The sequence below is a fragment of the Branchiostoma belcheri genome, unplaced genomic scaffold, assembly GCF_001625305.1.
Source record: "Branchiostoma belcheri isolate BF01 breed outbred unplaced genomic scaffold, Haploidv18h27 scaffold20, whole genome shotgun sequence".
In the NCBI taxonomy this organism is placed as follows: domain Eukaryota; kingdom Metazoa; phylum Chordata; class Leptocardii; order Amphioxiformes; family Branchiostomatidae; genus Branchiostoma; species Branchiostoma belcheri.
Window position 1 is genome coordinate 2,206,714 of NW_017803491.1, and position 13,399 is coordinate 2,220,112.

At 41.5% G+C, this 13,399-nt stretch overlaps 1 protein-coding gene across 1 annotated transcript; it reads right to left on the reverse strand.

The window, feature by feature from the left end:
• Positions 1-7,817: 7,817 nt before the first annotated feature.
• Positions 7,818-13,063, reverse strand: LOC109469258 (POU domain, class 3, transcription factor 4-like). The gene is made up of 3 exons (XM_019767740.1): positions 11,923-13,063; positions 10,129-10,230; positions 7,818-9,779 (listed from the first exon to the last, which is right to left on the reverse strand). The coding sequence occupies exons 1-3, from the start codon at positions 12,886-12,888 to the stop codon at positions 9,483-9,485; spliced, it is 1,365 nt and encodes a 454-aa protein (XP_019623299.1). The 5' UTR covers positions 12,889-13,063; the 3' UTR covers positions 7,818-9,482.
• Positions 13,064-13,399: the final 336 nt, after the last annotated feature.

Here is a 13,399-nt window from a genome sequence, read left to right on the forward strand (position 1 = left end):
TTGTTTCTCAAATAAGACCAAATAATTGTAGGTAAAATGCCATATTGGGATTTTTCTCACCTGATATTCCTCTTCGGTCTTCAAATCATCTGGTCCAATCTGTCTTGTCAGGTTCAGTCAGGAGTCTTCAGTACTGCATCAGTCAGCAGCCACCTAACTATACAGACCTTAAGTTACACACTTGTCTCAAATAATACCAAGTAAATGGTAGGTAAAATGCATAATTGGGATTTTTCTCACCTGATATTCCTCTTCAGTCTTCAACTCATCTGGTCTGGTCCACTCTGTCTTGTCAGGTTCAGACAGAAGTTCTCACTACTGCATCAGCTTTCATCTAACCATACATACATTGTAAGCCGGACACTAGCTTGTCTCAAATTAAAAACTAGCAATGCACACACACACCTTAAATATCTTAACTTTAACACAAACACATACCTCGACGACAACTCTACACAATGACCATGAAAACGGGGATAGAAACAACTATAAAATAAATCAACCCCCTTCAACTGAAACTGTATGTGGAATACGAAAAAACTCGGCGCAAAATATTTTGAAAACAGGAATTGTTACCCTCAAGCATAGTCATCTGAAGTGTTTGCGCCAGAAATACTTGGGCTTGGTCATTACTATTTACTGAATTACTCTAAAAAGGAAACGAACAATTATAAATGATACATTGCAAATGATAATGAAGAACGAATTTCAAAGTATGGTCAACTACAACTAGTTTTCAACCGTTTTGTATCATATTTTTTTCGGCGCCCTGAAGCTTTGAGGCCCGTCTTGTTTACGCAAATTTTTGGCGGGAAAAACAACTAATTATGTACACGGCCACATTCCAACAGGTGTTTTGAACCACGTGGAGATAAAAAGAGAGAAAATGGTTTGGTCAATGCAGAATTTCTTGCGACAAATATATTAAACCTCAAAACGCTGAACAACTGACTAAAAAGACATACACATACATTTAACACTCTACAAGTGCACCACACATGAAGTTGCCGCGTTTTCAACAACATTTTCAATTTGAAAATGTTGTTGAAAACGCGGCAACTTCATGGACTTTTCTAAGCATATGTAAAATTAGGAACGGTCGCTACCTAATACAGAAATAGTTCATTTCTTACGGAATATATTGACATGCTCTTACTAGTTGCTAAGGAATAATGTCAGCCAAACAATGTGCTGGTTTACCTGAAACAATGATCGAAGTCGTCTCCATACCACGTGTCTCGCCATTTTTGTCTTCTCCAAAATTCGCCAGGTCAGGAAATCCGCATTTTCACCTCAAAACATCACCAGAACGGCACAAATCCACAGCGAAAACTCCCAAACATTCTGCTGCAAACTTACTAAGACATTCTACCGACGAAAACGTCTAAAGGTACCCAGAAAGTTGTGAAAAAATCAGCCCAGAGTATTCCCGTCGTACGAAAGCGCCATTTTCAACGGACGATACCAAAATTGTTTTTACACAGGTGTGCAGAACGGCCGTGCATAATTAATGTCAAGTTAATAATCTAATTATGACGACCAATGACGACCCGTTTCGGTGCCAGGCACTTACTGAGTATATGTTTCGAAGAAGGACGATTAGATTATCTAATTACGAAGGGTACTAACGCTGATGTCAATCTCGGTAAAAGAAATGGATAAAATTGCAGCTACAAGGCACCTTTAAATTCGTATTTCTATCTTCACAAATAATCGTTTTCAAGAATAAGCTGTTATGTGGCCACAGTATGAAACATATCACTCTTGCCCAATCTTCCTATTAACTATAAATTTATTTACTTTCGCGGGGACTTTATTCCGTGATAGAAAAAGGCCACACCAATTTAATTTGTTAGTTCTCGTAGTTTTTCAGAAAAAATATGAAGCCACAGGGCGAAAAAAATACAAGTCTAGGAATCCTATTATGATATAGCCCAAAATGCTATAGTAGGAGCCATGAAGTCAACACAAAAGACTGGGCTAATATTTAAACAATGAATTTTGAACTTTTAACTACAAAGGTAACATTTGCAAAGCAAATGCATAATGTTAACCTTCGCATATGGTCTGCTCTGTTGATTCTCACTCAAACACATTCACATACATGTAACGTTACTGCTAGTATATGGTGACGGGGCAGAGCAAACCATGAAACTGCAACATTATGTAACCCAACACCAGTCACCATGGTGACAGGCGTCAACAAATCATGTCATTGGTCAAAGTCATAGGTCATTGTTTGGAGAATAAGAAGACGAAGAAATTGAGCAAAAAAAAATTTCCTTTGGTAAACATAACAAAACTTTGGAGGAAGAATTGAAGGAAAATCCCTCTAGCCTCGGACCGGCCGGCCCGTCTGTCCCTCACACCTCTGCTGACAAGTGTGAACTGATGAACGTTTTGGGACCGCCGCCGACGCCTGGGGACCAAGGCTAATTAGCAACATGACTACAGAGGTTTCCCACGGGACTAAGATGTTGACAGTTGAGGACTTTTAAGTTTCTCCCCGAATTTTATAGTTTAGCTGTAAGAGCCCGAAAAAACGTTCGTCTCAAATATAAAATGGAAAGAAATGCCTTGGTTTAAAGTCGTCGAACGACAATAATACAGTTCCTTTGTTTATACCGATCTGCCCTGGTACCAAACTAGGACATTACTGTACTACATGTACTATAATGCCCTTGATTTCATTGAAATTAAGGCAAAGAAAAGAATATAGCTTAATCAAGGACATTTCATCCTTGGTTTAATAGAATAACATCACTATCATGCAAATGAATGATTTCAGTAGTACATATGTCTCAACCGATGCCAGACATTACTCTCCAAGCAAAGGTTGGTGGGGAAGATTGTTACCTTTCTGATATGGAGGTAGCGATAGAAAAAACGGGGCATATTGAGTTAACGATCTTCCCCACCAACTTCTGCTTGGAGAGTAACTGGAACTAGCAAGTAAGCAAAAGGACAAGGCTCTTTATTGTTGTTCGCCGGAGAAAGAAAACAGCACTCAGAACGGCACTTTCTATATAGAAGTCGCCGTTACTATGGAAACAGTTTGCCGAAGACTAGCACACTTTGTGGATGTATCAGTGATAGAGACTCTTGAGAAAAGCGAGAGCACGAAAAAAGAGGGAAAACGCAGCAGATGAATCTTTTTAAGAAGAAGCAAGTAGCATGGATACTACTACAGTACCCGGCATGTCCGGATTTTGGATCCCAGGATGGTGCCCAGGCTTGGAAACAAGTCTGGGACTCAAGTAACTCATGGACTGTTTCTATCTTTTAGAAGAATCATTGAAGAAGGATCATGAGAAGATCTGCTCTAAGATCTGCGATCAGCTACTAGTATCCCTGGCTCTCTTTTACCTCCATGCTTTATCTGACAGTGAGCGGAGAATACTGTCCGCAGCTCTTTAGCACATTTATTCTTGAGAACCGCCCTGCGAACAATTAGACCGTATTTGTTAAACTGCAAAGTAAACACCGCGTGTGAAATGATCTCTCTCGCCCGGCTAATCACTCCGATCTGTCATTGTCACTCGATCCGAGAACTGTCACCAGAGATTGTTAGCACAGGAAAAAAACTTCACTCTAACCAAGGAGGTTAAATACCTCCTTGCTCTAACTTTCTTTGTTTTTGGTTTTTACTCTCAAGTTTTAGTTTTTTTTTCTTTCATTGCTTAAGCTTTTCTGTTCAATTTCTAATAATCACCGTGTCGTCATTTTTAAGTAATTGTAGTACAATGTACTTTGAATCTGTGTCACAAAAGATTGTTAGCAGAAAAAAAAATGCACTCTAGATAGCTTACTTTATTTTTGGTTTTTACTCCCAAGTTTTAGCTTTTTTGTCTTTCATTGCTTTTAATTTCTGATCATTTTCTAGTAATCACAATGTCGTCATTTTTATGTATATACAGTGTATAATTGTAGTACGTGTACTTTGAATCTGTATCTTTTTTTAATTATTCTTTGCACAGACAAGAAGTGCTTATTACTGTAAAACAATTGATATTTTTAATGTGCTGTGCATGTATCTGTACACTTTTGCAATTAATTAATTCTACAAAGTTGATTTAGGGTATTTAGGGATTATTATAATACTAGTATCACCTCGCATCCACTCAAACTTGGAAGTTGCCATCGTGTAGATGTGACATTTTTCTTCCTTCAGACTTTTGCGTCAATTATCGGCTGAACTGTTGTCGTCTACTTGTCATCGGCTTAAGAAAACAAACGTAGTTTGGTTAAGACGCTCATTCCTTCGCGCAAAGAGGATTAAGAAGGTCTGTAGCAACTATCACTTGGCCGAGACGGTGAGAATACGTGACGGAAAATTCCACAGCGACGTAAGGATAACAGAATAACATCAAAGCTAGAAGCCCTCGGCTTCGCATCTTGCAAGAGTTTAAGATATAGGCGTCTTATATTTAACAATAAAAATTTTGGAAGCCTGTTGGTATCTTTTTCAACTGCCGGTAAATAGAAACAGTACTAGTTGTATTTGAATAATTCACTCCCGATTCTCCTCTCTGTATGGCTTCTTATTCAGTCTTTCTGTGGATAAATTTGCATTGATGAAATTCACTGTGGAATCTGTATTGGATAACGTTAAACTTAATCAATGTAATGTTTTTATGTAATTTCTCGATCATGGTATTTGTGTAGTTCAAATTTTACCAATCAATCTTGGAGTAAAAGAGACTTAAATCCTGACTCATTTGTGAAAACACGACAATAATTTCGACAGTCGAATCAGAAAGATGATATTTTCTCCTGGTTTCTTCTAACTCATGTCCACTTTTAGTGGACTCATAGTCCACTTAAAGACCACATTTTCAGATAGAACGTTCATATCTATGGCATATTTTAAAAACTTTAACAAGCACAGGGCACGTTAAGCTTGGTAGCAAAGTAAAGCAGACATTCCTATACCCTGGAAAGCATGGTTTGATAGTGATACTATAAGTACAATGTGTTATAGTAAAATCGTCGGTCCCACCAACTGTGCTTTGTTGCACAGAGAACAGTGTGTGTGCAAGTTATCTGAAACGCCGTCTTCTCAACAACAAAGGATTATTCTAAAAAAGGTGTGAGTGGACCGATCTCGATAAATAATAATGTAAATCAGTCAACAATCGAGCCGCGAACCGGAGAGAGAAAATTGAAGAACACCTTTGGCGAAAAACAATAGCGGCGTCCAATTTTGCTTTCGTGGCGGCGAATTCCAGCGGTCGCGGTGCCCTTTGTTTATTGTACCGTGAAAATTGCTTCTATTTTGTCAACTAAAACTCCACAATACGATTCCTACAACCATTTGTTTATGACTCAGTCCTTTTTCAGTCAAAAAGCTAACTGTCTGACGTAAACGTTTTTGACGACACAAAAGCAGATCAGACTAGACAGTTGAAATCAGTACTGTGTTGATGGTCCATTTTTGCGCACTGTTTTCTCCCAAGAGACTTAAAGCCTTTAATCTAAGAATAATAATTCGCTACTTTACAGTAATGATTCGTCTGGCCGGTTGTACCTGGATGACACACTAGCTCGTCTGAAGTCAGACGATCTTTGAACAGATAACGAAACACCTGCAAAGGGAGGGGAGCGATTGGGCCATGATTCATGAACAATGGGCATCGTAAAAACGTGTATAGTAGCATGCTTTCCTTCTTTCCTGAAGCAAACTGATACTATTTGCCTAACAATAAGCAATGTATCAGCATCTCACATTTTCTTAATACAAAGGAAACGCCAATCCTACCAAAAAAAGACCATACAAAACCAGCCTTCCTTAACTTGTACCAAGACCCAAGAGGTTGATGAGGGAGATCAGTTTAACACATTTTATGAAAAGAAGAAGAGCGCACAAAATTGACAAACTTTCATCAAGGGTTAATTTGTAGGTGAATCTTGAAAAACAAAACCAAAAGGTATCGTTCAATAGCCTTACTACCGATAGAAACAGAAGTGATATAATCTACCTAATATATCTGGGAAAAAGGCAAAATGTACTAATTAATTTTTTTACTGAAAATCAAAAGGCACGAGTCACCAAGATTTTAAGCCAACAGGAAATGTGTCTTTGTTAAAGGTATTTCCTGGATCCACCCCCGTATTTCGTCCTTTAATCTTGATGACGTAATCAATGTCATTCGTTGGTCAGTATTCTCGGAATTCAGACGACAGGATGAGCAACCGGACCGAACCAAATCCCCTGCTCCCATGGGGGGTGTGGGGTAATCAGCTAAGTGCCATCTGCGAACGGACATACTTCATAATCACCATACACGTACTTTTCCCCTCCCCATTTGTTACAATCAGTAGTTCTGTTCTAGCCTCTACAAGGCTTCGGAAAGCGGTTGAAAAGAGTAGAAATTTACCAAATACTCCTTGACAGATAACATGCCAGGTGAGTTGGTCTGCTACAGCTCGGAAGAGGCAAACTGTACTCTTTAGCGGACCAACTCTCTCTATCTGTCTACAAGTATTTGGCCGTTTCCCGAAGCCTGGTAGAGGCTATTTTGATTCGTTACTTCCCAGGAGACGTTCAAGTGACAGATAGATGGAAGGAATCGCGCCTCTTTCGCCTGAACGTGAGAAAAATTAGACAACATCAATCAACTCTGCAGTTTTAGACGTTGATGGATGAAAAAGACAACCCTAAGGACAGCTCTCTTGCCCATCTATTACCCTTTACTTACCTTACGGAACAATAAAATGAAGAAATTAATGCATTTAGATTATTAATTCTGTGACTAAATACTAGTAGTTTGAAGTTTCCATCGAACATATAAATGTACTTGTGTGATTTCGGTTAAAACCTTGATTCCCGGTCAAATTACAAAACACAGTCTTTTGAATTTTGGAATGTGAAGGATTTTCTTGAATCCTTTTGAATCCTTCCTTGAATCCTACATTTTTAAAGTAGCACAGTATTGAAGTATTAAAGGAGCAAAATCTTAACTTGGTTTGTCACTGACCAAACTGTCGCCCGAAACAGTATATCTGGTCAGATTCCGTTATCAACCTTTGTTATCGTCAGAACAACGCCGCTACCTCCTTATGCAAACTGTAATCTTGTTATACCACATGGGATTAGTAAGTCCCCCGTCTTTCAAAAAGGCTATAACATTTTGTTTTTCGTCAGTGACAAACAAAGAAAGGAAACGAAGTTTCAACGGAAGATTCTCACTCCTCAACACATTTATGACAATTGTTTTGATGAAAGAGAAGTGGTAGCAAGCCGACGAACGGTTTGAATACTACTGACAGTACTTGAAAATAGAGAAAAGACGACGGTGTCAACTTCTGTCTCCGACAGACGGCCGTACCGCGGATCGCTTACGCCGCCGCCTGGCCACCTGCCGGGGACAGAAGAGTGATTATCGCCCGGGTTCCCTCAGGGTTTGCCCAGAATTTACGCGTGCCATTTTCTCCTGCACAGACTCAATTAGACCCGTCCTTCCATCAGATTTTCACCTAAATGGTGACACAAAGAACAAATCCCAGCGGCCATGTTTTATAGGGCGTGTTTCAGTTGGAAGTTCATCATATTGAACTTCGTGTGAATAGAACTCGGTGTTTGTAAATTTTGAAAATTTTCTGAGACTAGTACTAGTGTCAGATGAAAAATCACTGTAGTCCTATAGTATGTAGCTGAAAGGGACAAAGAAATGATTTGGTAGCTATTAATAAAATCATATGCTTCTTTGAATCAAAAAATGTAGCGGATACTAGGTTTCCTTCTCTCCCTGTCTAGTTTCTAACACTTGACTACATATGATTCTTAGCCAGAACAACAAGACAAACACAGACCAAAGTTTCCTCAGGACAAGGTTGTTTATTCTTAGTCTCAGAGACGGTGTATAAAATATACCCCACACTACGTGTGGAATAGACCTTCTGTTTTATGATATGGTTACTAAAAAAACTGTCCCTCCAAAACATGGCACTCTCGGAAAAGTCGAGGCTCTCTCTTTTTTTGGCACAACTCTCTTCTTTTGAATCAGTAAATACAGCAGCAAACTCACAATATTACAAAAGCTTTTTTTGCATAGACTTATCCTTTTTGCAACAAACAATGCCCAACACAATCGTGGATGCAACATATCGTTTGGACTTCTTTTCTCAAGTATTTCGTAACTAGCTAGTCGTAGGATATCTACTTTCCTAAAGTCTACTTCTAGAAAAAGAAAGTACAAAAACATATCAGGATCACGTAAACACAAGTATGTGGACAACATAGATAAATCAATAGTGGTCAGAATGTGAGCAGCGAATGGTCTTGACTAGTTTCACAAAACGAAGAAAAGCTAGACTAGCACAACCGTACCCACAGATGTTGTGGGGAGTAGGGGATATGCATATTCAAACTATTGCACAATAGGACGTGGAATTGCACATGGAAACGTGTGACTATGTTTTCCGTAACAAAGGAATGTTTACATCTGTTTGGAATTTCGGGGATTTCTCATGGAAATGCACACTTTCTCGTGTTTTGGAAGGGGGATATCCAAAAAGGAATGTTTTCTGTGACAAAGAATTCCTTACAAACAAAACAGATTTCAGGTTGTTACGGTCAGGCACTTGTTTTTCTTACCAACTATCTGATAGTCAGACAACAACAACAAAAGTCGTTTGCCAAGTTGTCTACCAAACCTGGCAAAAGAAGCGAAGAATGGCAGATGTCTCAGATTAAGAAAAATAAGCCAATTTGTGGCGCCAGGGACACTGAGTTTGTTTTGGTTGCCATTCAAAATTTCCAAATTGGGTTTAATCAGTGGCGAAATTATTCCCTTTCTCTTTTTAGGGCGTAAACTGGTAAAACATTTCGTGACTGTTATGAACATTTTATCTGCTATACACCTTTCAAGTGAATACAATTGCGAATCTGAACCCTTGTCCGTAACACAAAGTATTGACAAAAACTAGAGAAGTGGCGTTGCCACACGTTTCCAACCATAAATTAAAACATAGCTGCCATTAGAATATCGATATCAACTAAGTACTACCCGACACCCAAAATGTACAAGGTAAAGTGCTCTGCAATACAATACTTAACTTTTGGCCTCAATTCTGAAATTAGAGGATCACAAAGTTTACGTCATTTCCCCAAGGAGGTTTACCTCCTTGATTTCACATACTAGTAACGAGGCGAAAGAAAACAATCTAGCCGTTACAAAATCTCTATTTTCCAGAGAAACAATATCCAGTTATTTGACTGTTAGAATGTACAGACGTCATAAAGAAAAACATATCAACAAAAAAGGTATACCACTGGGAAGGTGAAGAATGTACAAAAATAAAACATGGCTAGTGTTAGTTACATCTTGCGGCCAGCGTTGACAGTCCAGAACGTGGCGCGCACTCGAAATGGTACGAAAAATAGGAATGTTGCAGCCATTTGCAACCCTTTGCAATAGGCACAACCCTTTACAAAGTTGAAACAGCTTTTTGGCGACGCCTCAGGGGTGGCTCTCTTACTGTTACTGCGAGGAGATGGCAGCGGGACTGTGAGCAGGCATCATGGCGTGGTGGTGGTGATGACCGTTATGGGCCAGATGGTGCGGGATGGGCGAGGGCGCTCCTCGGTGGATGTCGATGTCGTCGCCGCCGCCGTTGTACATGCCGTGGCCGTTGGTCATCAGTCCGTTGCCGTTGACGTGGCCGTTGGCATGACCGTTGACGTGCCCGTTCATGTGGCCGTTCATCCCGTTGACGGCGTGGTACGGCGACATGCGCCGTTCCTTCTGACGGCGGTTGCAGAACCACACACGTACAACCTGTAGTTGATGAAAAATCGAATTGAAAGTGAGCGAGTGACTCAAATAATGTAATCATTATGCTGTCGTTTTAATGCAAATGAAATAATTGTCCTCAAATTTCGTCATTGACTGTGAAAGATTCAAAGAAGAAACCATCATCAACATTTGATTCAGATTCTTTTTATGAGGAACCAAACCATTGAGTCACATTTCCGCAGGGTCACGTGTTAGAAATGGTTTCTAGACGATTGAGTGGGTCGGTTTCCCAGAAGAAGATAAAAAAAAGTCATAGTATATTATCAAGAACTGTGGGTTTTCTTTGTGTTTGCTATAAAATAAGTGCTAAAACATTCAGAAACATATTTACCTCTTTGTCCAGGTTGAGTCCTTCGGAAAGTTGGCTAATCTCGACAGCAGACGGCTTGGGCTGTTTGTAGAAGAAAGTTTCCAAGGCACCTTTCACTGACACCTAGGAGACAGAAAACGAGTCTAGTATGAGTGTCTAGTGTCTACACAAACAACTGCTTTTTAGTTTAGCCATGATGAGTTTGGAAATGATACTAGTAGCTCCTAAAAACCCCATCTGAAAGAATCCACTAGACTCAGTAACTTAAGACTACTAAATTTATTCTTTGGTCGTTTCTTTCCTTTCTTCCATCCTAAAGCAAGTCATCTTAATGATGGCAATAGCTTGTACACGACAGTAACCAGTGACACAAATTGCCCTTTGACAGTTTTAGACCTATAATCAAGCAGCGATGACGCAAGTCGGACACGTTTTGGGACGTGAAAATGACGGGGTTGGACAGGAAATACCCGACATTAATCACATTAAACATCTGCACTGGAGCGTGCTTCCGGAAAATTGGCAGGAAACGGGAAAAAAGAAGCACAGAAGGTAAATACGGAAGAAAGATACTTTAGATTTTTTTAGTGATTTTAACCTTGCGCAGAAACTTTTGGCTTAGCAAGAAAGAGGACTTTGATCAAAAGTTAAAAATAAACCAGGAAAGAAATGGAAAATTGGAAGAAAAAAAAGAGAAAGGAAAAAAAATAATTTTGGCTTTTGTAACAAAAAACTCTGGACACAAAGGAAAAGGTAAAGCAACACACTTCTGTGTCCCTGTAGAAGAGTGAAACTGTGGATTATGCATGCATGTATGATATCCGAATCATCGTGGATTCACATGCATCGCCGCTTAAGTAGATCTTCATTAACTTCATCTCATACGCAAACGCCGCCTCTGTTTGTCCACATAATTATGGAAACTTCTATTATGAAAACAAACCAAACTCCAGAACACACGCTGGGGGAATCTTCTGACAGAGAAAGATATTTAGGTCATTTTTACAAAGAAAATTCAAGGAAAAGACATATAGTTCATATGAGACTACCGATCTGATCTGATCGAAAGACCGTGTACTTGACCGTTTTGCCCCAACGTTTTCCACATTTTTGGTACTCTCCTTGGTACTCTTTCACCACAGGATGGCCAAACTACTTTGAATAAACTAAACAAGCTATCTATCAAATGGACAGTTCCCAGTGAAGTGGAAGGCCAAAGTGCTTGTGATACAAATGTGTCTAATAATACCGCTAATCACACCAAACCTAGCTCTATCTTTTGCGTTTTTGATACTAGTAGCTTTCCAGAATTACTAAAAGCATTTTCTAACGGAATTGTAAAGCAAACGATGTTTTCTAGATCCAAGACTTGAGCAAACCCTATATGACGCCGAAACATGAGGTTTTCTTCAAAACCACTTGGTAACGGACCACCTTGGTTGAAAAACGCTTGGGCAGCACTCGTGAAGTGAGATCAAATAAGAACATGTTTGTTTACGTGTTTATGCCAATAGTGTTTACTACCGATGACGTTTTCGGAGGTTTTGGGTGCGGAGAATCGAAACGCCATGTGCATTTTTTGTCGGTGTTATTTGTTTGGAAATTCAAGGATAAACTTCTTGTGTCTGTTTTGACTAGAAAGAGCTACCGTTTCTCAGGTTCCGTTTCTCAAAATACATTTTTGCGCAGCGCAAGTTTCGTCTTTTAGGTTTGCGACACCTAGGAAAGGAATGGCGAGTTCAAAGCGCTGAATCGCATTGACTTGTGGTAGTTCGTCTTTTACTATAAACGACATACAAGAAAGATTACACTTACTTCGATACTCGTGCGTTTCTTGCGCTTTCTGCCTGGCGTGATGACCTCCCCTCCTAGTCCCTCGTCCTTGGGCAGGGAGCCGGGGCTCATGTTGGAGTCTGCCGTCTCCAGCCACTTCTGTAGCAGCGGTTTCAGCTTGCACATGTTCTTGAAGCTGAGCTGCAGGGCCTCGAACCGACAGATGGTCGTCTGACTGAGCACGTTTCCGTGGATCGTCCCCAGGGCTAGGCCGACGTCGGCCTGGGTGAAGCCGAGCTTGATTCTCCGCTGTTTGAAAACCATGGCGAATTGTTCGAGCTCGTCGGCGGTGGGGGACTCCTCTCCCTCCGCGGCCGGCTCCCTGTCGTCGTCCCCCTCCGTGCTCGTCGACCCGCCCGAGCCGGCGCTGCCGTTGCTCCGATGCTCAGAGCCGTTGGGGATCTGTACGAGAGGAGGCTGGGTGGCGGAGGTGAAGATGCCGTTGAGGCCGCCGTGGCCGTTGACCATGCCGGTGTAAGCGGCGTGCGGGAAGGCGAAGCCCGCCGGGGTCCCTGCCGTAGTTATCGGGGGGATGAAGCTGGACGGTACGGTGGTAGACAGCGAGCCGCCCGGAGGGGGAGGGTAGCCTCTGTGCAGACTAACCGGGTGGTTCTCCCCGTTTTCTCTGCCGTTGATCTTACCGTTGAGCTCCTGTGGGTGCAGGCCCGTGAACCAGGGCGGGGAGGGCGAAGTTTCTGACAGTCTAGCCCAGGACCCCGGGTACGGGAAGGTCGAGTGACCGTTTCCCAGACCATTCGTACCGCTCTGGCCGTTCAGCACGTTCAAGGAGTGACCGTTCTCCGAGGACTTGCCGATACCGTGGTCTCCGAAGCCGTTGTACGGGGGCTGGATGCTGAGGAGCCCCGTCCCGTTCTCCAGGTGCGGCGGCGAGTTGCTGGAGGACGGCGAAGACGAGCTCTGGCTGAACGGGCTCGGAGAAGTCGCCATGTTTTCCACTGGGTCCAAAACTCTGCAATTTACTTTCCCGTACAGTCTGTATTATGCTAAGAGAAACGCGCACGACCACAGGTGACAGAACGACCAAACATCTGATAACTCCAAAGCCCCACGGAAATTACGTTATTACCCCTCTCACATATCCGTGACGTCGAATAATAATTCGTCGTGATTGGAGGAGACTAATTTGAATTTGAATATAAGGAAGCGGCATAACTTCTGATGACCAGTAAGGCGAGTTCTGATTGGTCGCCGCCTAGGATATCGCACACTGTGCGCTGTTGTTTTAGCTATTGTTCTCCGGCGGTCGCGCCTGACAATGACAGAGCCTTCCGAGGATGCCACAGAAACAGCACATTGCCTGTTCTCATGAATATTCATAATCCTTTCCCAGCTCGCGATCTGTCTTGTTTTCACTCGCTTTCTTCTTTTAGAGAAAGTTGAGAAAAACTTTACTTTTGGCGCCCGCAACTCACACCACCGATCGAAGCGTGGCTGCCTT

Bases quoted from the DNA above. Each gene is read 5' to 3' on its own strand.
- LOC109469258 (XM_019767740.1), bottom strand. From the start codon at position 12,888: ATGGCGACTTCTCCGAGCCCGTTCAGCCAGAGCTCGTCTTCGCCGTCC. The intron at 10,231-11,922 runs GTAAGTGTAATC...TCTGTCTCCTAG, and splicing joins AGAAACGCACGAGTATCGAA to GTGTCAGTGAAAGGTGCCTT. The intron at 9,780-10,128 runs GTAAATATGTTT...CATCAACTACAG, and splicing joins GACTCAACCTGGACAAAGAG to GTTGTACGTGTGTGGTTCTG.